At 37.8% G+C, this 26083-nt stretch overlaps 2 protein-coding genes and 1 long non-coding RNA gene across 4 annotated transcripts in view; 1 reads left to right on the top strand and 2 right to left on the bottom strand.

The window, feature by feature from the left end:
* Nucleotides 1-26083, bottom strand: part of LOC796311 (zinc finger MYM-type protein 1) — an 854498-nt gene that overhangs the window by 821975 nt on the left and 6440 nt on the right. The window contains exon 3 of the long non-coding RNA XR_015483466.2: nt 18730-21199. This is a non-coding gene — a long non-coding RNA (zinc finger MYM-type protein 1). The remainder of the gene's footprint in view (nt 1-18729; nt 21200-26083) is intronic.
* The window catches only part of LOC141381679 (uncharacterized), a 136159-nt gene that overhangs the window by 106737 nt on the left and 3339 nt on the right, over nt 1-26083 (bottom strand). Inside the window, exon 4 of one of the 2 annotated variants that reach the window (XR_015942628.1) lies at nt 25365-25540. Coding sequence is in view for 1 of the 2 variants with exons in the window: in XM_088650695.1 (XP_088506821.1) it covers nt 25468-25540 (73 nt within the window). In the remaining variant the exon portion in view is untranslated. Of the gene's footprint in view, nt 1-24398; nt 25541-26083 lie in introns of those variants that run through there. The other variant, XM_088650695.1, reaches the window with a different exon arrangement.
* LOC108183426 (NACHT, LRR and PYD domains-containing protein 3) lies at nt 398-25513 on the top strand. Its single transcript, XM_087248449.2, has 11 exons — nt 398-439; nt 5848-6126; nt 6622-6765; nt 10191-11970; nt 15173-15346; nt 15460-15633; nt 15763-15936; nt 16050-16223; nt 18001-18174; nt 22151-22197; nt 22879-25513. The coding sequence occupies exons 2-11, from the start codon at nt 5868-5870 to the stop codon at nt 23400-23402; spliced, it is 3624 nt and encodes a 1207-aa protein (XP_087104575.1). The 5' UTR covers nt 398-439; nt 5848-5867; the 3' UTR covers nt 23403-25513.

Raw genomic sequence — 26083 nt, 5'->3', positions numbered from 1 at the left:
CAAACATCACAGTATGTGTAGAGTATATTCAGTGAAATCAGCTGGAGAAAGTCTTTTATTGAGTCCCGCTTAATATGAGCTGCTGTGAATGATATCAGGACCACACGACTTAACTGGGGCTAAAATTCACTCATTGTGACTTGTGTTACTGAGATTATAACAAGTACAATATATAGCACATTTGGAAAAGTGATCTGTTGTATCACAGCGACTGCTTTACTTTTGTACTGTCAACACTGCTATTACCAGCTGTGCAAAGCCTCCATTGCTGTCTTCTATTCTTATCTACTTGTGTGTCCGTGTTTTTCATCTGACTACTTATTTCCTCATGTCTCAAACAGGTTGTGACGTTTTTTCCAGAGGTGAAAGAATTTTCAGATGTGTTGTTCAGCTCAACAGTTCAGCGGAGGAACAGAAAGATCTGCAGGCATTATTTGAGGTGAGAGTTTGCTCTTTCTGTGCTTTATATAATCTATGAGTGTCGTCTGATTATCCGTCGATCTTCTCTTTGTGTTTCTGAGACTTTACTGCTGAGCTAAAGACATTCTGAGGATTTCATTTACACCTTTTAATGTCGAGTGTATTTCTGGAAGAGGATCACAGAAAGCAAAATCCTTCTCATTCTGATACTGAAATCTGAGTTTATGAGTGTTTATTAAGCTCAGCACTGTGGACATGTCTGTAGTTATATCATTTTAGTCATTTGATATGCAGTGACACACAGTCCAATAACTCGCTGAACAGATCAGCCACTTTTAAACTGATTCAGAGGACTGAAACTTCTCAAACGTACAGGGAAACAGGCCTGGCACAGTTCGGATATCATAGCGTGAGTGCGCCCTTACAGAAGCTACAGAATGCAGAAAACTCGCACTGCAAAAACAGTATGCATGAATGCATTTAGTTTATTTTACAGTGGAGTCACATAATCTTATGTGTCAATACATGAGCTGAAAACCCTGAAGAGTTTCAGCAGTCAGACCGGTTTCATTTGTTTGCCTGAAGTGTTTCTGCTTTAACTGATTCTGATGATAAACAACTGCTGTGGCTACAACTGTCACCTGTTTTACATTATTTAAACACTTTAATGTCTAAATACTATTAAACCTGTACATTTCAGAGATCATGACATTTCTCATAACAAAAGCAGAAAACAGTAACAAATTCTCCTCTAAAATAAGGAAAATCATTTTCAAAAGTTCATTCATTCATTCATTGATTTTATTTTTAACTTAGTTCCTTTATTAATCAGGGGTCGCCACAGCAGAATGAACCGCCAACTATTCCAGTATACGTTTTATGCAGCTTATCAATTTTTTCTGCCTTATTAATTGACGCTGCTGTGATCTGTGACTCTCTGAAAGTAGATGCTTTTTTTCCCGGACAGACAGACCGGGCCGGCCCATGTGACACTCTGCAGCCTATTGGCTCTTTTCAGTATTGACATTGGGCTGGCCCAATCACAAACTTGCGGGAAATACACCTGTGTTTCATTAAGCGGTTCTGAAAAGTTCTCTGTTCATTGTAGTACACGGCTAAAAGCGCAAATCATGTGACCACACACACACTCTCTGCCAAGAGCTGCAGCCAGTAGTTCAGCAGGTGAGCATAAACCCCAGGTGAGAGTATAGTGCATGTCAGACAGTTCATCTGCTGGATGATCTCATCTCACTATAATTGTTAAACGTGATATTGAATTCATCTTTTTGTCTCTATCTAACAATTTTTATGTCTTTTGAATCACTTGATCTCAGTTAACTGTTTTGGCTGAGTGCAAAGATAAGCTAATATATTAATTTATGTAACCACATACACTGATTCTGCACATTGACTGATTGCTTACCTTTATTATATAAATTTAATGTACGTTATACTGTTATAATGGCCATTATTGATTATTAAAACTGATATTCTGCAAAAGAGACGGGGTAAAGTACATTATTTCAATGGAAATGAATGGAGGCAGTTATATTTAAGCCCTGTTTTGTTATAAATATGCAGAGTGAAGATGATGCTCATATAAATGTGTAGCTACACGAGGCTGTTTGGTGTCTGTTAATCATAATATAAAAATGAAACAAATTTGGCTTATATTATGTTTTCATTGTTTAGATAGTGAAACAGCAAGCAGGATGAGGTGAAAGAGGTTAAAATGTAACACTGTTTCCTTTGAAGATTTACCCATGCATTAGCAGGCAGTCTTTGTTATGTTTATTATTAAATATAGGCTGAGTGAATAGTGTATTGAATAAGCTAAATTGGCTGTAGTGTAAGAGTGTGTGTGAATGAATGTGTATGGGTGATTTCCAATATTGGGTTGAGGCTGGAAAGACATCTGCTGCATAAAACATGCTGGAATAGTTGGCAGTTCATTCCGCTGCGGCACCCCTGATAAATAAGGAACTAAGGCGAAGGGAAATAAATGAATGAATAGTGTATTTTTTAGAACTCAACAAATATATTTATGGACAGTATACAGAAATTAAATTGAGATTAAAGTTTGTATTTATTTATTCATTTCATATATATGGTTTTTGTGTTTTATAGAATATGAGTTGATAAAATATTGGACATGCATAGATAGATAGCATTTTGATTGAATTTAGTGGGCCGCTCTGGCCCAAAATGCTAGGGCCGATTTTTTGCCCCAGTCCAGCCCTGGGTGGAGAAGTTCTAGGTCATTTCCCTAAGATAGGTTTGGAAACTTCTGTTTGGCTGTATATCTGTCTGTCTGTCTATTTATCTATCTATCTATCAGCAGTAGAAGCTTTTGCTCTGCTTTTAATTAGTGTTGAGAGTAACACATTACAAAAGTAAAGCAATTACTGTAATATATTAGTTTTTGCTGTAATGCAGAAATGTAACAGGTCACTTTTCCAAATTTGGTAATACTGTACTTGGTACAGTCTTAGTAACGCATGTTGTGGGTCTGTGTGTTCTTACTGTGTTCTGTGTTTGGGTGTGGTAGGCTGATGTTCTGTGTTTACTAGTAATGTATTAATTAGCCTAATGTATTATTTATTAATAGCTTAGTTCTTATAAACAATCCGTTTATAAAATACATTATTAACAAATATTTAGGCTACTGAAGAATAAACCAAATATGAAATATGATTATTGCATAATGATCACAGCTAAACAAGCTAGCACTCATTTTATTTATAAACATGAATAAAAAATAAAATAAATTTTAAGTTATGAAGCATTATGTAAAAAAAACCTAAAGAATACAGGCTAAGCAAAAGCTTAGTCAGAGTTGAACATCTGCGGTCACCGCGTGTGCAGTTTACAGCTTCTGTAAAGATCAGACAGTCTAAACACATCACACAATCTCAATAAACATTTCATTTAAATGTATAAATATTTCAATTAGTATTGTTAATGGAATATATATAACAATATGATCTCGCTTTTGGTTATATGCCAGCTTTGAGCTCTTATGTGTGCTCTCTCTCTCACCAGCGGCAGTTGACAGGACACTATACACACTACACTGGCATGACAGGTGCTGAACTCCATGACGCCAGTTTTATTTGATGGCGATTTGCGTGTTGTTCCTTTTTTTAAATGCTTTGTATTTTTTTATCTTTCAAGCTAATATTGGCTATCAGGTAGCATAATCTCAGAGATATTAGAGTTCAATAACGTGGTGTGCAGTAAGACTATTAACCAACACCGCCCTGTAAGTTTACACACTGCATAGACTGTACAGGTCCTCTAATGTGTTATGAATTGCATGTTTCAAATGACAGTGAGACATGCTACATGTAGTGTATATTTTTTGGCTTGGAACAGCCTTCTGTTAAAAGAAACAAACAAACAAATAAACTTTGTTGAAACCAAATCTAGAAAGTATCGGTACTCTGTATCGGCGAGCACACAAATTAATATACTCAAACTTGTATCGGTTTGTTAAAAAGTGGTATTGGTGCATACATACTTAACTTTCAGCAAAAATACAGAGATGCAGGACCGAGCTTCATCTCTCTGACATCAGGCACAGAATGGCAGACATGCTGCTCAGCTTTTGAGCTGGTAAAGTAACGAGCAACAGGTGCAAATGATCATCTGACTCTCAGAAACAGCAAAATCCTCTGAGCAACATTTCCTCAGCTCAGAGTCTGTTTGGTTTCACTCTAAATTGAGTTAAAGTAACTCAGCAGCAGAGTTAAGCCGCGGTCATACTGCACTGTTCTTCATTTATATACACTTTAATGTGACAGGCTGGAAACACAAGCTCATGCCACAAGTTTTGCAGTTTGCTGCATTGCAAAGTTCAAGCTTGGTGAACTCTGACCTGTAAAATCGCATGATGTGACTGTAAGAGATCAATCAAAGACCGAAACATGGGTTGTTTCTCAAGTTCATCAACGCAGAGAACGGACTTGCACTCTTGTGAAAACCGGTCTTGCCTCGTCACTTTGGAAGAACAAACTCGGGTGACCGAGAAAACAGTGAATGCATTGGACCAGCTTCCATATAAGGGCCTAGTCTCAGTCAAGTTATTTACCTATAACTTGTCCTGAACTGGGTCTAGCTATGGCACAATGTTTGGCCATTGTCTGGAGGCCAGATTTGGTGTGTCATGACTGAAATTGAGAAACCCATGAGGCATTGCGCTTTAGGCACATTAATAATGGTAATGGTTAGTCATGGTTAATAATAATATAATTTGTAAAATAATAGTTTAGTTAATAAAATATATGTAATGTAGGTTAAACTTATTTCACAACATACAAGAAACAACAGATTTATAAATCTGGATTGTTTCCTGGATTCAAATAAAGGCATTGGAAAATGCAAACAGGAAGATGGAAACAATATTGTGCACCAAAATATGTCTTTACTCAAAAACTAATTGAAATGAATTTTAAAAGTGGCTCAAGATAGGCCAAACTTACATTTCAATTTTTAACATCTGGCCCAAATAATACATTTGACATCTGGCCCATGTCTTGCATGCTGCCTGAAAGACGGTGCCACCTCTGCCAAACCTGGGCAATGTTTGGCCACATGCTGTAAGCCAGTGGTGGATGAATGTCTACTCTACCAGCTTTATAACAAACCTGGGCAAGAATTCTTGCTACTAGGGAACATTCTCAAGCTGCTGCAATGATCATCCAGTTCTTTTCCTATGTCTGCATTAAACGGCATAAACTGAGGTCTATATGGGCATGTGTGTCACAATAAAAACAACATGATTCAGATGATTCTGAGCATGTACAACTACATCCCAAGACCTTTTATATTATATTAGTCTTCAATTTTTTTAGTGTTCACTTTTTTGCAAAAATTCTACAACACTGTCAGATAAATACGTACCAATAAGGTACATTAAGTATCACTGTACCTTTAAAGGTCCATGATAGGCCCTTATTTTGCACCCCATATGAATGATAAGATGTGACCTTTCAGGGTACCACCACAGTGATGGGTATTTGTACTCATATTATGTAGTAAGCCAGGGTCTTTTAACAGTGGACATATGTGTGTGGTTCTCCACCGGTCTCACCTGTCATCTGAAGTCTTTTCTAAAACTGGTTTTATTAGTTTTCTAAAAGGGTTGTGTTTAACCAGTTGAACATCTAAATAAACACTCCTGTGTGATGATACAGGAAGAAGAGTTACAGAGATTCTGCTCAAGACACAAGTAGACAAACAAACATCTACATTATTCCTGTTAAGTAAGAGCCACTTAAAATAGCCACAATCAATTTTCAAGATTTAGCTTTCTGATAAATTATGTTTCTACTCAGAGGTAAATTTCATTATTTAAGTAATAAATGACTGCTTAGGTCCATGTGTTATAGTAAAACTAATTCAGATGTTGCTGTTCTTGTCCTGTAGCTGTGAATGGGTGAAGCACCATGGCGAATGTTAAACAGCTGCTCGAGAACTCATTGAATGAACTGTTAAAAGCTGATCTAACGAGGTTTCAGTGGTACTTAGTGAATGACCATAATGATATTTCAAAAGCTGAAATGGAGAATGCAGACAGGTTGGATACCGTGGATAAGTTGGTGTCATGTTTTGGACCAGAAGGAGCTGTGACGATCACAGTGGACATCCTGGGGAAAATCAAGCAGAATCAATTGGCTAAAGAGCTGGAGAATACACAGAAGCAAGGTACTGTTTAATTCCCTGTTAAACTTTACAAATATAATCATTTTCAGTTTAAATCTTTCATGTTAAAACCCTGTCCTAGCAATGGTTTTTGAGTCAGATGTATTGGCATAACATATATTGCACAGCTTCTGATCAATGAATGTAAATATATTTAATATTATGTATATGGCTAATGTGTGAATATATTGTTGGTCTTTGTTCATCTGCATTTGTTACTTTATTTATATGTGCAATTGTTCTGTTTTGTAATGGGAAGCACAAGACATTTCTATGTTAATAAGGAAAGGAAAACAAGAATGAAGAAGCTTAGAATAAGTTGCAACAAACATTTCTGAAACAGGAACACATTGTAAAGCCAGCTCACACTGTCCCGGCCTTAAAGAGCTTTGAGCACTAAGAAAAGTGCTATATACATGTAATGGATTATTAATAATATTATCAGTAATAAAATAGTTGTCTTTTATAAAATAAAATTAATCTTTGTATCTATTGCAGGTCAGACGAGCAGCAGTGCTCAAACAGCATTCAGTACTGACGTGAAAGCTGAATCAGGAGTAGTTGTAAATGCTCCTGTACTCACTGGAAACATCACCACAGACCCAGTGAATTTCAACAACAGCTCGAACCATGCAGGAACCAGTATGTCATTGCACTCTGCTCACTCAGACACACAGCTCTTTAACTGGAATGGACATTACGAATACTACACTCATTAAAGTTTATTGAATTTCTGTAAAGTAGCCCCTCATTCTCTGTCATCAGGAGTCTGCATGGCTGTTGAAATAATTGAGCATTAGCAGAATCATAGTCCAACTGCAAGATCTCTATTAAGCTTTTTACACAATTTATACTTTACAAAGAGAGAAGACCTCCATCCCAGCAGCACACAAAGATAAAACTATCAAAACAATCATTTATTACTCATTTGCACAGACAGAATGAACAAATATGGAATATAGAGTTGAGCAAAGGAAAACAAAAACAAAGATCAGTTGTAAAATAAACATTACTGGAACAAGAACACGTTGTAAAGCCGGCTCACACTGTGCACTTCCTAAATAATAATGAAGTTGACCTTGGATCTCGCTTTGGAGGGCTTGAGTCCCTGCAGCTTTTCTTCTACAAATGAAAGAGCCTTTTTCTGGGAACAATAAATTATAAAAAAAAAAATTTCTTTGAAAAATAAAATATCTCTATATGTGTGTGCATGTTTTGTTTGCAGACAGTCGTTCCTGTAAAAAAACTAAACAAATTGAAAGGCCAAGAAACATTGAGACAGCAAATGATCAGCAGAGTATGAAGTAATTCAAATACCTGTAATAGACACACTTTAATTGGGGAATTATTTTTGAAACATCCTGCATTATTCTGAGTAATCAACTTTGTTTACATCAATACAATATAAGATTTAAGTCAAATAAGCTACCCCTGCTCATTCAAGATACCATACAGGTGTCGCGTCATTTAACCCTCTGGGGTCTGAGGGTGTTTTGGGGCTCTGGAGAAGTTTTGACAACATGCACTGACATTTGTGTTGTTTTCAGTATCTTAAAAACATATTAATAAAGTGTGATAACAGCACAAGTTGGGCTACAATAATACCTAAGCAGCATGTTTGTATGTGTTTGTGTTTTTGAGAAAGAAACATTTATGCGTAGTTATTGAAAAACTAAAATTTTGAAGTCACTGAAACAAGGCCATGAAACACACCGAGAACATTTGTGCACAAGACTTTTGAGAACTGGATCTGGTAGTCTAGTGTTTTTGCCTAAAAATTATGTGAGAAGCATCTTGTTCACTTGCTCACAGAAAAAAAAATATAATGAATTCAAATTTCTAAGTCACTTTTCAGTGAAATTGGTTTTTGCGAGAAGGCGTGAACAATCATTACTATGCAGTGAGTCAAACCTGAAGACAAAGACCTGCATAATGAGCTGCATAATGAGCCATCAGACAGGTACAGTATGTGACTAGGAGGGAAGAGTTTCAAAAAGGAATTAGAGGAAAGTTTATTTACTTTTTTATTAGCAGTTTTTTTTATTTAAATATATTAATCACACAAAATAACTGGAGATACACTTGTGAGAGTCAGTACACTCTATAAAACTCTGCAAACTTTTAAACTTACACATAGCAAATCTACTGTTTTTTTTTTTGTTTTTTTTTTTGTAAATGGAGAGTTTTGTAGCAAAATTAGATTTATCCATTTAGAGAAATGTTGGTTTTTTGACATTATTATTTAAGACATCAACAGTCAAGCTCATTCACAATTTTATACATTAAACTATTAAGCTCAGTGAAGTCCAGGAACACAATATTCTTCAAACCCAGGATATTTTTATTTAACTTTATGTCTATAAATAGTTTATAAATAAGTCAAAAACATGCCGAAATGCAACATATTATCTTAGCATTGTTAAACATCTTAAATTGGTTAAAAAACAATACATTATAATATATGAAATAGTATATACAAAGTTTGAATTATAATAATAAGATTCTGAGTTAGTTTTGGTAATCTCATATTAGAGCAATGTTATTTTAAAGAATGATGATTAATCCATATTAACAAAAATAACTGTGAGCAAAAGAAAGCAGGTGAAAAACACCATGTGCGATAATGAAATCTTTTAAACAGTCGCACACCTCACAGCAGCTTTTGGCGCAAGTTCTCATCCTCTCATTCAGTATTCACAGAAATTATTTAAAGAATAAACTTACAAAGGACACTTAGAAATGTAGCCTTGCAGACAGGTATCCTGTGATGGGAAGCAGCGCAGGAAAAAGGCAGTATTTCATTGTAACCCCTGGCCTTCTTCTTGACAACAGTGGAGACTCACAGACGCAGGATTTGGTCCACTTTTGTAGCGTTTTCAAACATTTTGTCAAGTTGAAGGCTACATCTTCATCTAATAGATTGTCAGCATGACACAGACCATCATTACTGAGTAAACTCGGAGCACTCCTTGTCTACTTTAGCTCTTTTTGCCACTGGTCCTTAACCTCCGTTGTTTTCACATCTGGATTTACATATTCAGCTTGCTTACTGAGGCGGGACCACGTTGCTGTAGTGAGGCGATATAGGAGAATCCGTACCAGTCCTTACTTTTATATGGATTACATAAAAAGATGTCATTTGTTTTTGACTTGAATTGGTTAATGCAAAAGTAGAAATATCAAGCTTTATATAGATAGCATAAATCATCATTTTTGTTGACTATTTGCCGAGTTTCCTTTCATTTTAGTGACGTGTTTTTCTGACCACAGTCTGCTCGCGTTTTCAGGTGCTTGTAATAACAATGCCTCGTGGGCGTGGTCGCAATAAAACTAATGAGATCAGACTGAAAAACTAGACATAGCGTTTGGTTTCATACTGATTACTTTATCAAGCAATGTTTGTTTTAACATGCATAGCTGCGTTTAAAAGTAGACACTTTAAGCTTTCTAGAGATGCATGTCCCGCTTCTGTGCATTTTGTATTCGCGGAGTTTCAGCGCATTTTACTGACGCGCTTCTAGAAGCAGTTCACAGAGAGAGAAAAGACAAAATGCCTACACTGTTTGTTTTCCTTATTTTGCAAAAGCACACACGTTTGTTGTTGTTGTGAGTGTACACAACAAAAAGTAAACACACAACAGATTCAATTGATGTATTGATCTTATCTGTACGATCAAAACTAAAAGTTTATTTAAGCTCATTTCAGCAGTTTGACGCCACCACAGGTCAAAACGTGTATATGCAGTCTTCAACTCCAGAGGGTTAATATGAAAATGTTCATGATTTATTTACAGTACAGTTTGTAAAGTCTTTTAGTAGATATATTATATAAGAGACTTGTACTTTTGTTTTTACCAATTAAGTGGATCTAATTGGATTTGTATTGTAAACTTTAAATAATATTATTTTCTAAGTCAAAATAGTTTTTATTTTATATATTAAATTTTTAGTTATGATACTACATAATTCTTCTCAGAAATAGCAAAAAATGTCTGAAAATTCTGTCAGACTGACACTTACAAATAAGTCATGACTAAATCTCTCTGTTTCTTTGCTCCTGTGTTTAGATGAGCTGTTCTTCATTAATCAGCTTAAATGTAGCCTGAAGAAGAAATATCAAAGTGTGTTTGAAGGAATTGCTCAGCAAGGAGACTCCACACTTCTGAATAAGATCTACACAGATCTCTATATCACTCAGGGTGCGAGTGAACAGGTCAACACTGAACATGAGATCAGACAGATTGAAGCTGCTTCCAGACGTAATCAGTCACTAGAGATACAGGTTGAATGCAAACATTTGTTTGAAGCAGCTGAACAAGACGAGCAGATCAGAACTGTCCTGACAAAAGGAGTTGCTGGCATCGGGAAATCAGTCTCTGTGCAAAAGTTTGTTCTGGATTGGGCTGAAGGGAAAGAAAATCAAGACATCAGCTTCATATTTCCTCTTCCATTCAGAGAGATGAACTTAGAGGAGAAAAAAAGACAATGTTTAAAAGACCTCATAACTCAGTTTTTCCCAGAGACTAAAGGACTGAACCTTACAAGAAGCACACGATTCAAAGTCCTGTTCATCCTTGATGGATTGGATGAATGTCGTCTTCCTCTGAACTTTGCTGGTAATGAGACGTGTCGTGATGTATCTTCAGCAGTCTCTCTGGATGTTCTCCTGACGAACCTCATCAAGGGAAATCTGCTTCCTTCTGCTCTCATCTGGATCACCAGCAGACCAGCAGCTGCCAGTAAGATTCCTGCTGACTGTATCGACCGGCTGACAGAGATACAAGGATTCAATGATGCCCAAAAGGAGGAGTACTTCAAAAAGAGACTCACAGATCAGAATCAGGCCAGAGAAATCATTGATCACATTAAACAGTCAAAGAGTCTCTTTATTATGTGCCACATCCCAGTCTTCTGCTGGATTTCAGCCACTGTTCTCCAGAACATACTGAAACTGAAACACAGGGCTCATGCTGAAACACTGCAGGAATCTCCCAAGACTCTGACACAGATGTACACACACTTTCTCCGCTTTCAGATCCAGCAGAGCAGAAGAAAGTATGATGGAGAAAACACACCAGATATCTCCTGGGATCCAAACCTCATCCTTTCACTGGGGAAACTGGCCTTCCAGCAGCTGGAAAGAAACAATGTGATCTTCTATGAGAGCGATCTGAAAGACTGTGGCATTGACGTCTATACGGCATCGGTGTACTCAGGCATGTGTACCCAGATCTTTAAGAAGGAGACGGGAATCATTCTTGGTACCATGTACTGCTTTCTTCACTTGAGCATTCAGGAGTTCATTGCAGCCCTTTATCAACATCTGATTCTAGACAATGACAAGAAGCATGGATGGTTTTTTAAACAGATAAGCAAAAATAAAGGCATGACCGATTTCCTGAAGACAGCAGTAGACAAGGCTCTGGAAAGTGAGAATGGACATCTGGACCTTTACCTTCGCTTCCTTCTCGGTCTGTCACTCCAGTCTAATCGACAACTCTTACGAGGCCTGTTGACACAGCAGGATGACAGAGACCAGAGCAAAGAGCAAATAATTGCCTACATCAAGCAGAAACTTGAAGGGAATCTGTCTCCAGAGAGATCCATCAATCTGTTCTACTGTCTGAATGAACTGAACGACCAAACTCTGCTGAAAGAGATTCAGTCTCACCTCAGTAGAGGAAGTCTGTCATCTGCTTACCTTTCACCTGCCCAGTGGTCTGCTCTGGTCTTTGTGTTGTTGACCTCAAAGGAGGAGCTGGAGGAGTTTGAGCTTCAGAAATTCCAGAGATCAGACGAGTGTCTCATCAGACTATCAGCAGTCATCAAAACCTCCAAAAGAGCTCTGTAAGTCAAAGTCCTTCTTTTTTTTTCATCTAAGAAGTAGACATTTCCTGAATTTAAATAATACAGTATATTATGTTAATGGTCATGAGCTGACCGAAAGGACAAGATTTTGGATACAAGCAGCCAAAATGAGTTTGCTTTGTAGGGTTGCAGGGTGCACCCTTATAGACAGGGTCTGGAGCTCTGCCATATGGGAGGAGCTCAGAGTAGAGCCACTGCACCTCCACATTGACAATTCAATTCATCTTTATTTCTATAGCACTATAACATTGTAGATAGCGTCAAAGCAGCTTCACGTAGAAGATCATAGTAAATTGAAACAGTGTCAGTTCAGTTTTGTGTTGAAGTTCAGTTCAGTTCAGTGTGGTTTACTTTTCACTACTGAGAGTTCAAACACTGAACAGCAGAAGTCAGCTGAGTTGGCTCGGGCATCTGTCCCACCGGGGACACGCTGGAGGGACTATGTCTCTCAGCTGGCCTGGGAATGCCTCAGGATCCACCCGGAGGAGCTGGTGCAAGTGTTTGGGGAGAGGGAAGTCTGGGGTTCTCTCCTAAGACTGCTGCCCCTGCGACCCGGCCATGGATAAGCAGATGAAAACAAGAAATGACATGACATCATGTTAATGAACATGAACAATATTGATATCAACTAAACTGCAAAATACAATAATAATTGTTCATTATGTAATGTTTTAGTGTTTTTTAAATAACATTCAGATTCAGGTTTTGGCAGTGGTTGTTTAAGGGATAGTTTACCCAAAAAGTGAATTCACTAATTCTTACTCACTCTTCATGGATATAAACCTTTATAAAACTTTGTTTTCTCCTGTTGAACATAAAAGAAAATAATTTGAAGAAAACTGAAACCTGTAACCATTGACTTACACACCAGTTGTTTTTCCTACCATGTAGGTCAATAGCTAATGGTGTTTAGCTGTCATAAAAAGACATGGGGATGATTGGGAGGCCATGATCGTAAGGGCCGATTGAGGGACTTTGGCCAGGACACCGGGGCTACACCCCTGCTCTTTATGAGAAGTGCCATGGGATTTTTAAAGACCACACAGAGTCAGGACCACGGTTTAATGTCTCATCCGAAAGACGGCGCCCACTGACAGTGTAGTGTCCCCTTCACTTTCACTAGCGCATTAGGACTCATGCAGACCACAGGATGTGCGCCTCCTGCTGGCCTCACTGACACCACTTCCAACAGCAACCTCGTTTTCCCATGTGGTCTCACAGCCAGGTACTGGTCAGGCTCAGCCCTGCTTAGCTTCAGGGAGTAACCGGTCTTGGGCTGCAGGGTGATATGGCTGTTATCGTCTAAATTGCACACAAGTCAGCTATAAAATGATACAGCACCTTTAAAGTCCTTTCTGGACTGGAGTGGAATGATCACACTGATGTTTTCTCCATTCTGTCTATTTTGACTCGTATATATGCTGATAATTATCAGGTAACAATGACACAGACACACACTCATACACTATGGTCAGTTTTGTTCACCCCATTCACCTATACCATATGTCTTCACACTGTGGGGGAAACTGGAGCTGGGACTCAAACCAGCGACCTTCTTGTTGTTAGGCGAAAGTGCTTACCAATGAACCGCCATGCAACCCTCTTGTTTATTATATCTTCTTCTAATCATGCAGGCAGGCAGAACAAATGCAAGAGGTGAATCTAGGTTCAGTTCTAATGTTAAATATAATCCATACACAAAGAAAACGCCAGAGCTGAAGAGCAGAAAACACAAGCAATAGAAACACACACACATACAGCAAACTATGATCAACACATAATGACTGAAACAGAGGAGCTTAAACACACAGAGAATAGTGTGTTAACAAGGGGGTGGAGAGTAACTGGGTAACTAACAAGGGTAACATGGGGAAAACTGGGGTGAACACAGAGAACACAAGGAAAACACAACAGTACAAGGACAGGACAACCACGACCGTGACACAGCTCCCTTCTAGGAGAAGATTCCAGATGATCCTCAGAGGAAAACACAAAACAAGAGTGAGTTCAGCAGCTGGAGGTGTTACAGTGGTCACGGGTGATGGGGGAGAGGCAGGTTAATGAAACCATGACAGAGTATGGGACAGATGGTGAGGGGGAAACTGACAGGCAGGTGGACCGAGAGGAGGATAAAGCCAAGGCAGGGACTAATGGATGGTAAACCGGATACGGTTATTTTAAGATGGAAACGCTAGGGTTAAAGCAACATTTAAAACTTATGACTCTTTATGAATGGAGGCTGCAATGGAGCAGACAAACAACCAAATTATGCCAAAATAAGTGTTTATTTTACAAAGTGGAAAAATTATGAACAAAGTATATACAAAATAAAGAAAACAAGAATAAATCAATGGTTGTAATAAAGGGGAGGAGGAACAAAAGTGGCGCCAAATAAAATAAAATAATATAACAAAACACAACTCTAACTAGAACCCACAATCTCTATACTATCTAATAAAAGAAAGAGAAAGAAAAGTCTTCAGCATTTTCACACCCTATATAAACTACACTTCTAAACACAAACGTAAACAAAACTTACAATTAGTAGCGCACACTTCTAAACTAGTGTGTATAATACATTGGTATCTCCTACGTGTAGCAACATGTAGGTCACGTGACATCTACCCTGTTCCTGGAATCCCACTGATGTCGTATATCTGGTAATCAGAGAGAAAACACAATTAGAACACTTTTAAAGATCGATTTCAGCACAAATGATTATAACACACATAACACAAGAAACTGTCACATAATCCAGCCATCCAGCAAAACACACAGTCAACCAACATAGCAAACACACAACAGTGAGCAAGCAAAAAGCAAGCTAGCTTTCGACTGCACTAACTTTCGGCTTCCTTTTAAAGTGGGGAAGTCTGCTTGTGATTGGACAATGATGATGTCATCGCAAATGGTATTGTTGACTGGCATCTAGCTTGGCCAATAGGTAGATGAGCTGGGCGGACCTAAAGAAAATGATAGGTAGAGAAGGAGCAAGAGAGAAAACAAACAAACACAGGCACAGATACTGAGCCGTAACAATAGACATAAATACTATTTAAAGCTAAAATCAGCAGATGTGCTCACTAATTAGTGAAGTTAAACCAGTTAGTACAGTCAGATGTGCTTCAGACTATTAAACACACCAGATTAACACATACATATTGTGTTGTCCTCTACACAGGCTACAGTGCTGTAAACTCACTGCCGATTCTTGTGAGAGTTTGTCTTCAGTTCTACAATCCTCAAACTGTGTGCTGAGAGAGCTGGACCTGAGTAACAATGACCTGCAGGATTCAGGAGTGAAGAAGCTCTCTGATGGACTGAAGAGTCAACACTGTAAACTGGACACACTGAGGTCTGAGTTTAAACACCTGATTGATTGAATGATTGATTGATTGATTTTTTGTTTTGTTACATAAGACAGATCACATTAACAGTGTGTTTTTAGTAATGTGTGCTCTTTCTCAGATTGATGACATGTAAACTCACTGCCGATTCTTGTGAGAGTTTGTCTTCAGCTCTACAATCCTCAAACTGTGTGCTGAGAGAGCTGGACCTGAGTAGCAATGACCTGCAGGATTCAGGAGTGAAGCTTCTCTCTGATGGACTGAAAAGTCAACACTGTACACTGGACACACTGAGGTCTGAGTTTAAACACCTGATTGATTGATTGATTGATTGATTGATTGATTGATTGATTGATTTTTTGTTTTGTTACATCAGACAGATCACATTATCAGTGTGTTTTTAATAATGTGTGCTCTTTCTCAGATTGATGACATGTAAACTCACTGCTGATTCCTGTGAGAGTTTGTCTTCAGCTCTACAATCCTCAAACTGTGTGCTGAGAGAGCTGGACCTGAGTAACAATGACCTGCAGGATTCAGGAGTGAAGAAGCTCTCTGATGGACTGAAGAGTCAACACTGTACACTGGACACACTGAGGTCTGAGTTTAAACACCTGCTTGATTGATTGATTGATTTTTTGTTTGTTTTGTTACATCAGACAGATCACATTAACAGTGTGGTTTTTAGTAATGTGTGTTCTTCTTTCTCAGATTGGTCATGTGTAATCTCACTGTTCAGTCCTCTGAGAGTTTGTCTTCAGCTCTACAATCCTCAAACTGTGTGCTGAGAGAGCTGGACCTGAGTAACAATGACCTGCAGGATTCAGGAGTGAAGAAGCTCTCTGATGGACTGAAGAGTCAACACTGTAAACTGGACACACTGAGGTAAATGATTCTCCACTCTACAATAACTACAGTCAGACAGTTTCATATTAGAGCTCTTCATGCTTGAACATGTTAACCCTGGGTGATACTAAACCCCAGATAACAGGAATTATGGTTTATCAGTGATTGTGTTTCACACTGCTCATACTATACCTGTTGTTAACCCTCAGGGGTCTGAGGTGATTTTGGGACCCCTGAGATGTTTTGACATGCCCTGACATCTGTGCTGATTCAGCTGCTTATTACACAGAACTGGCCAACATGTGTTTTATTAAAGTTCAGCACAAACTGAGCTACAATAATATGTGGGAAATATTGATGTACATGCTTGTGTTATATAAATAAATATTATGTGTGGTTAGTAGGTTTTAGAGGAAAAAAACCAGACTGAATGTGCCTGAACAAGAGTTTAGAGTAAGCAGTCTTGTAGACTAGAATATTTACTGCACAATCATGTGAAATTATTCTGTTCTCCCATTCAGAGAAAACATTACAATGATCTACATTTTGTTAAGTTTGTTTTGGGTGATCTCAGCTGTATGTGTGAGTGACAATGCTCATGAATAATTCACACCTGAGAGACAACAGACACTCCCCCACTCACCCATCAAGGGCAGTGTACAGCAATGTCCATCTGCAGAAGCTAGCCCAAACTCAATGCTTGTTGTGTTACTGCTGTGTGACCATGTAAACACTCTGGGTGAACAATATACAGTGCTCAGCATATATAAGTACACCCCTCACTAATCTCTCTTTTACATTCATATTTTAATAGGAAGCTCTACAGTATTATATTTGTGCATATACAATAGATAAGCGAAATCTGGAGCTCATCTAACAAAATAACTCATGATAACGGTCCAAAATCTAGTACAACCACATCTATATGTTATAGAAAAATATTAAATACTAAATTAAAAATGAGGAAAAACAAGAGAAGTAAAACAATGGAAAATTTAGCTGGAATTTTTGGATTTTGCAGTATTTAGCCTGAATTTAATTGTATTATCTTTCAATTTCTGAATATGTTTGGTGACTAAAATATGATGTTCATGAATAAATCAGTTTAATAAATGTGTTCTGTTTAAATGCAGCAGAATACACTGCCTATATTGACTGAGAAATGGAGGAAAGTCTTGGTTTTCAGAATGGGCTGTCCTCCATTATGCTGAGCGCTGTATGTGACTTATACAGCCGCACATATAATATATATTTGAAATGGTGTAAAATGTGTTCGCCAAACTCTCTTGTGCATTAATCCAGCATTTAATAATCATTTCTGAATGAGTCTGAGACACTGAAGTAGAGGAATGACAAACGCTTTAAACACAAGAATAAATCAGATTTAAACATGAAAAACAATTACTGTAAATCTAAATCATATTTGAAGACCTTTAATATAGATTTCACTAATAGTTGCAGTCTTAGTTCACTGTTTGAAAACTTTACCAGGTTGTGTCTGTCTGTGTCTGTCAACATTCAACATCACTTTCTGTGTGAACAGCCCTTAGATATTACCAGATGTGGAGCCCAAATGTGCTGGGGTAATATTTTATTTATATTGATATAAACTTCTACAGATGATGTCGAGTCCTTGTTGAGTGTGTGAGTGTGTGTGTTTGCTGATGCGAGGGCTCGATCAATAAGGAGAGCTGATCAGGATGTGTGTGTTCATCACTGCTGTTGACATGAGCAGAAACAGCAGTCAGCATCTTCACGACACAAAGAGATGTGTGATTGTCCAACTGTGTGATGTGGACTATTGCTGTGTTTGTAGATTGTCTGGCTGTATGGTGACAGAGGAAGGCTGTGGTTTTCTGTCTTCAGCTCTGACTTCAAACCCCTCACACCTGAGAGAGCTGGATCTGAGCTACAATCATCCAGGAGATTCAGGAGTCAAGCTGCTCTCTGAACAACTGGAGGATCCAAACTACACACTGGACAAACTCAAGTATGTGGAGCAGCACTGCCTTTTTTATTGTGAATACAGATACTTTGATACTTCACTCCTCTTCTAGTGTCCAGATATTAATCAAACCTGTTAAATATGTCAGTGCACTGGGACAGTTCTCACATTAAGTGTGATATTATATCTCATATTAACACTGTACAGGTTCAGCATTGTACACAGCAAATTCATTGGTGTTAAATTTCAAGTGTTGTGGTAATTCAGAGTAAAGTGTTAAAATTCTAGAGTTAGATAAAGGTAAAATAACCCTCTCGGCATTAGAAGCTGATTTGCCTCCTTGTCATACAGAGTAACATGTATCTACCTTTGTAGAAAACCCTTGTATTTGAGAAACTAATCAGAGTGTCTGAAATCTCACCACACACTCATTCACCTGGCCCTTAAATTGGTCAATTAGTTTAGTCCACTAGACAGAGTGAATGACCACAAATAAGTGAATTCAGACACCTGCTGTTGAACACCTGCTGTTAACAAGCACAATCACTGAGGGAATAAGAGATTGAAGGAAGAAATAAATCTACAGACACAGCCTCACACCAAACCAACTGAATTAAAACAGAGGATTAAACAACTCCATTAAATAATAGCATAAGCAGCTTCACTGATTACAGTTTGACTTCATTTCTGTAAGAATATTTGACAATGAACAGAGGTTTATATTTTTTTATTAAAAATATTTCATTTGACCTCACCATCATGGAGATCAGAGGCTGCTTATTTGAGCTCTTGAAGCTTTACTCTTATACCATAATGTTTCTCTGACTGCTATAGCCGTGTTTCTAAAACTCATTAGTTATAGCAAGAAAGGTCAAAAGAAACTATACTGTTAATGCTTAATTGTTATAAATTTAATTTCAGGTAAGTTGATTCATAAAGATATGTAAATATAGTTGTATTAAAGCTGCATGGGACAATACTACCGGTAGTCTGCTGCTCTTCATAGAAGATTCAACAAATAATTAGGATGCAATTAATAATTAGAGTGTCATGCACTAAACATTCAAGCTCCAGTTTGCTCATATGACACACAGGCATCAAGAATCAGGACATGAACCTCAACCGTGGTTGCTAAAAAAAAAAAAGCTGCATAGTTCATGCCGCAATGCATGCTGGGTGCCAGCATAGTACAAAGCTCCCAGCATGCATTGCAGCATGAATAAATTATGCAGCTTTATGTTCTTACAATCTCTTTATTTTCCTTTATTTTGTGTTGTTTTTGGGAGGTGATATTTCAGTAGTGTTTTTTTTTTTACTTGATTTTTATTTTTTTGTTTGTCACCATCATTGAGATTCAAAGACTAATTATTGATGTCTGTGTTTTTCAGTTCTGCCATAGATCAAACATTCTCATTGTAAATATTTGTTTTAATTTATTGGAGCTTCAGTGGTTTCATTTATGTATATCATTTATTTCTCACACATAACTAATATGATACTGAATTAGAAAACAAGCAGGAAAGGTTGGCTATTTTATCATTAATAATCTCATCAGACTGACACTTTAATTTTCTTTTGGCTTTCCATGCTGTATGTTTAAATAGTGTAATCAACACTATCTATAGCAGCCAAAGTAAAAGACATTTATAGTAAGAAGTTGAAGAGCCTGACTAAAGCAGACTCTGTCCTCTATCATGGTGACTTCAAATGAACAACGGAAATTTCATTAAGAGCTTTTGTTCACATGACAGTAATAAAGTCACAGGTCAGTAATAGGTGAAGCTCCATGATAAGTTGTTTATTTGATGAGTTTTTTTTTTTTAAAGATGTTGAAAAATAAAATTTTTTATTGTGTAATTTGTTTTATTTTTATTGATTATTATTTTATTTAGAGTTTTTTTTTCTCAGTTGATTTCATCTTTGGTTTTGGCTTGTGTTTTTCTTTCCTTCAGTGATTCTGCTTGTTAACAGTTGTTCATCAACAATTCTCAATCCTCCTTTAATTAGACACTTAATTGTCTCATTAACTTCATCACTGTCTGAGTGTTCAGCCCTCTGTAGTGAAGATTTTGCTCTGGAATTTAAGGCTTACGTGTGTTCGAATGAAAAATACAGACAATGGGATTTGTTTTTAACAGAAATATTCTGGAAACTGAATTTACGAATGTAAAATGTTGAAAACAGCAGATTACTGGCAACCACTGCTGCCAGTATTTTGACATACATTTAACAGATATTTTACACAATAAGAGTTTGCTAATTAACACTCTGGGTGTTAAAAATTTTAACACTTTCAAAAATGTTATTTTAACACTTATAGTGGTTCCCATATAAACACTGAAGGAGTGTTAATTTTAACTCTAAGGTAGTTAAATCTACCAAATCTAAAATTTGCAGTGTGAGATCGATAAAAAATACAGACTGTTGAATGTGCTTTTAACAGAAATATTCTGTAAACTGAATTTATGAATGTTAAAAACAGCAGATTACTGGCAACCACAGCTGCTGGTATTTTTCCGTAAAATCTAAAAATGAAAAAAAAGAAAGAAAAACAGCAAAACGGTTTTTGTGTCACCATTGTGGAGGATAATAGCGTCTCTGTTTAAGTCCAAGATGAACTGAGAGTATTTGATGTTATGCTGCAGCTTCTTTTGTTTAAAGGTAACTGTGTAGTTACTAATGCTGTCAAAATCTGTTTGCTAATTGCAATCACACATGAAAACATTATTGCATCTAAAGACTTTACATTTTTTTGCTCTAAGCTATGATTTTGTAAAATGAACAATGTATTAGTTCATGAAAAATGGTTAATTTTTGTAAATTTATACAGTTATATAAAACTTCCATGTTTTTCACAAAAAGATTCTGGCAACCACAGCTGCTGGTATTTTTTTCGGAAATTTAACAGATATTTTACACAATAAGAGTTTGCTAATTAACACTCTCTTGGTGTTGACAATGTTAACACTTTCAAAAGTGTTATTTTTAACACTTATAGTGGTTTCCATATAAACTCTGAGGGAGTGTTAATTTTAACTCCAAGGTAGTAAAATCTACTATCTAAAATTAGCTGTGTAGTTGAGCAGTGAAACTTGTTCTCTACATTTCTTCTGAAGAACTGTACAGTATCAGGTCAGAGATGTGTGTGTACTGTTCTCCAAATACGTTCTGTGTATACTTTAACAGCAAGTTAAACTCTCCCTCATTAACTTCACAGACACAGAATGTCCTTTATCACACTTTAATAAGGGCGGAGTAAAACTATAAACAGGAAAAAAATAAACAATATCAATTTACATTCACAATGTGGACATAACAAAGATGTTTCTGGCAAATATCTCACATATCTTGTAATCTGGCTCTTTTCTGCTTCTAAACTAACATGAACACAAAATATCAGGCAATAAAAGTGATCAGCAGAACCAGTGATGCTGGTTCTGATATAGTCCAGTGACAATCACATGTTGAACAAACTCAAATAAAGCAAATGACAAAAAAACTCCTAAACTAATCCTTTATAACTGAAGTATTATGAACAATAAACAGAACACAAACCCACCAAGCTTCCAAAGGGCGAGGAGGACTGCAGATTGGTCTGGATTCACTGCTCTCCAACTTAGCAATGTTTGGAGATGATGAAGAGGCATTTGACAGAAGATGAAGATCTCCATCATATTTCAAGTCATTTAACACTGAATTCTGCTTTATTATTGTGCTGCGCTTTTGTCAATTGATCATTGAATGAATCCTTCAGTCTTTATATCTGTCTGTTTCTGTGTTTCCATTCTGTTTTCTGTTTCCACATCTGATCTAAAAGCTCTGTGTGTCATTCAGAAGCTGATTTGACAGCTCCACACACACTCATGTTGTTTTACTGCAGTTATTAATGCACTGAGATCAGCCAATCACAATCCAGCATTCAGCACACACTCCACATGTCTTATTGTGTGTGCGTGCGTGCGTGCGTGTTTTAAGCTGATTTTTGTGTACTGACTGAATGTACATCTGTGTGTGTTTACAGTCTGAATCATGGAGGAGAGACGAGGATTACAGCAGGACCACGCAAATGTAGGACTACACACACACACACACACACATGCACACACACACTCTCAAACACGCATGCACACACTCACACAATCAGACACACACTCACACACACGCTCCCTTCTGTCTCTCTCTCTCACATGCACATGCTCACACACAATCAGACACACACACTCACTCTCACACACACATGCACTCTCACACACATGCTCACGCGCACACACACACGCACACACACACACACACACACACCCTTTCTCTCTCATACGCACAGGCTCACACACAATCAGACATATACACACACTCGCACACAAGCATGGCCCTCTCTCACACACAGACACACACACTCGCTCTCACACATATACACACTTCCTCTCTCTCTCACGCTCACACACACACAGCAGTGAACACATGCGCACACACACACACACACTCCCCCTCTCTCTCTCTCTCTCTCTCACACACACACACACACACACACACACACACACACACACACACACACACAGCAGTGAACACATGGACACACACACACACACTCCCTCTCTGTCTCTCTCTCTCTCTCTCTCTCTCTCTCTCTCTCTCACACACACACACACACACACACACAACACACATTCCCGCATGCACGCACACACACCCACACCCCCACACACACACACACACAGCTGTGGTTGTAAATGTGTGTGTTCTTGTGTTCAGATATCTGTTTCCTCACTCTGGATCCAAACACAGCAAACACACAACTCATTCTGTCTGAGGAGAACAAAGAGGTGAAGTGTGTGGAGGAGAATCAGCCGTATCCTGATCATCCAGACAGATTTGATGATGCTCAGGTGTTGTGCGGAGAGAGTGTGTCTGGACGCTTTTACTGGGAGATTGACTGGAATGGAGATCGTGGTGTGTTTATATCAGTGTCATATAAGAGCATCAGGAGGAAGGGAAGAAGTCTTGAGTGTACGTTTGGACGTAATGCTCAGTCCTGGAGTTTGTACTGCTCTTCCTCCACTTCCTCATTCTGGCACAATGACACACACACTGTTCTCCCAGTGGAGGCGCTCAGCGGGAGAATAGGAGTGTTTGTGGATCACAGTGCAGGAACTCTGATCTTCTACAACATCTATAGAGACACAATGAGCCTCATCCACTCAGTCCAGACCACATTCACTGAGCCGCTCTACCCTGGGTTTATAGTTTATTCTGAATCATCAGTGAAACTGAGCTGAAGACTGACGAGAGATTTACCCAGAATCCTCTGCAGGAGTAGTCAGCAGCTGTGTGTGTGTGTGTGTGCGCGTGTGTGTGTGCGCGTGTGCGCATGACAGACAGTGTGTTTGTGTGTGTCCATGTGCATGTGTGTGAGAAAGTCTGTTTGTGTGTGCGTGCGTGTTTGTATTTGTGTGTGTGTGTGTGTGTGTGTGTGTGTGTGTGCGCGTGTGTGTGAGTGTGTGTGAGTGTGTGTCCGTGTGTTTGTGCGTGTGTGTTTGTATATGTGCGTGTGTGTGTGTGCGTGTGCGTGTGTGTGTGTGCGTGCGCGTGTGTGTGCATGTGTGTGTGCATGCATGTGCGTGTGAGTCTGTGTGCGTGCGTGTGAGTGTGCGTGCGTGTGCCCAGACAGCACACATACGTTGGGCCGACGTCAGCCGAAGGTCAACACGTCGGCCCCTTTAATTCTAACATCGGTATATGGTCGGCCAAACATACGCATGATCGTTCGGTCGTGTGTTCTATTGTTCCAGCTCAACAAACGTCGGCTCTGCATCGGTTAACGACCAGAGGCCGACGAAGCACTTCATAAGCACTTTATCTCTCATGCCCATGAAAGAATCCGGCAACATATATGGTTTACAAGTAAGTTTTTGCGTGCATAATAAATTAGACAAACGCGAGATGCATCATGTCTACTGCGTCGGTCGGTCCAGCTTTAAATACCCAGCTAACATAAGACCAGCGGGCCACTGGCGGCCCGCCGGCGGCAAAGTCGGCGGTCCACTGGCGGGCGCCGCCCGCGGTCCACCGTCAATTTGCTCATCGTTATTCCAGCGGCCCACCATCGGCTCCCGCCGCTTTTCCGACGGTGGTCCGTCATCGGACCGCTGGTTTTAAATAAGTGTCTGCTGGCGGCCCACGGTCGGTCCACATGTCATTTTTAAATATTATATTAGCCTTTACAATTGTATTCAATATAAATATGTCCAATAATGAAATCAAGTACAAAATACTTAATCATTATAACATTTATTTATAATACTGCATAACGAACATACATTAAACACTTAATAAAATGTTTCAAAAACACATACGTTAACAAATATAACAAAATAAATATGAAATACATATAAAATACATACAAATATAATATTTAAAACATACATACAACAGTTACATTTTACAGTAGTTTTATAAGTAATGTTAATGGTTTAAATATGAACTAATATGAACAATACCTGTACAGCATAATTTATGTACAGCATTTACTAATGCATTAATAAAATCAGTCATGCTTGTTAACATTAGTTAATACATTGCGAGTTAACATGAATAAACAATTAACAACTTTTTACCATTTACCAACATTAGCAAAGATAAATAAATACTGTAATAAATGTATTGTTTATTATGTTAGTAAATACATTAACTAATACATACAACCTTATTGTAAAATGGTAGCCATTCAACAATGAGTTTTCTATAATAAAGACAAACTTTGAGACTTCTCATTATAAAAATAAACTATTAAAAAAATTTGTATTATTTATATTTTAACATTATTATAATTATTTATTATAATATTATATTAAATTATAACATTCTTATGACATTTAACGTTATTATAAATAACATAAAAATAAATTACATTGCGAATAAATATTAACATATTACAATAAATCTAAACGTGCATTATTATTACAAAATCAAACTGTAAAACATCTGGAGGTTATTAATAACTACACTGGGGCAGCACAGTGGCTCAGACTGTCACCTCACAGCAAAAAGGTTGCTGGTAAGAGTCCCGGCTGGGTCTGCTGGCGTTTCTGTGTGGAGTTTGTATGTTCTCCCTGTTTTGGTGTGGGTTTCCACCACAGTCCAAACACTTGTGCTATAGGTGAATTTGAATATAGTGTAGAAGTGTCTGTGAATACGAGAGTGTATGGGTGTTTCACAGTGCTGGGTTGCAGCTGGAAGGCTGTGTAAAACATATGCCAAAGTAATATCCAGTTCCTTACGCTGTGGCGACCCCTGATATTAAGCTAAAGGAAAATGCAGGTTCTTTTGTCTGCCCCCTCATGATTAGCAGATCCTAATAAAAATGTCTTTGAGGCTCCCTTCCGCTGTCTCTCTTGTAGCAGGCTTCTTTCTTATCCTGAAATAACAGAATCATCAGTCATTATTTTTGTCCATCATCAGTAACTAGGTCATTATGGACATTAATGTTTGTATTTTTTATTGTCTTTTTATTGGACATCAAGACTGCATTGATTTGATCAATAACATTAATTTACAGTTTAAAAGTAACACTGAAATACTTTTACAGTTTAAAATAATGATTTTTAATTTCAATACATTGTAAATGGTCCATTTTAGTATTAATAGACTGTCTGCTTAATATCTGTTGATTCTGCTCCTTCAACAGACATTAACTGACCCTAACCCTAACCCTTAATTTACCAAGTACATGTCAACTTACACCAACCCTAACCGCAACCCTAGCAGTCTACTTATAATCTAATGAGAATTAGTTGGCATGTAGATGCAATGCAGCTTAAATTCAACAAACAGACCATCAAAATAAAATGTGACCATATATTTTATTAATGTGAGGTCAAAGCTGATTTGTTAGCATCATTAATTTAGTGTCAGATGATCATTCAGAAATCATTCTAATAGGCTAATTTGTTTGATGCAG

This window comes from Danio rerio, chromosome 4 (assembly GCF_052040795.2).
Source record: "Danio rerio strain M-AB ecotype USA chromosome 4, GRCz13ab, whole genome shotgun sequence".
In the NCBI taxonomy this organism is placed as follows: domain Eukaryota; kingdom Metazoa; phylum Chordata; class Actinopteri; order Cypriniformes; family Danionidae; genus Danio; species Danio rerio.
The sequence above is the reverse complement of the archived record's forward strand: the minus strand, read 5'-3'. Positions and strand labels throughout refer to the sequence as shown.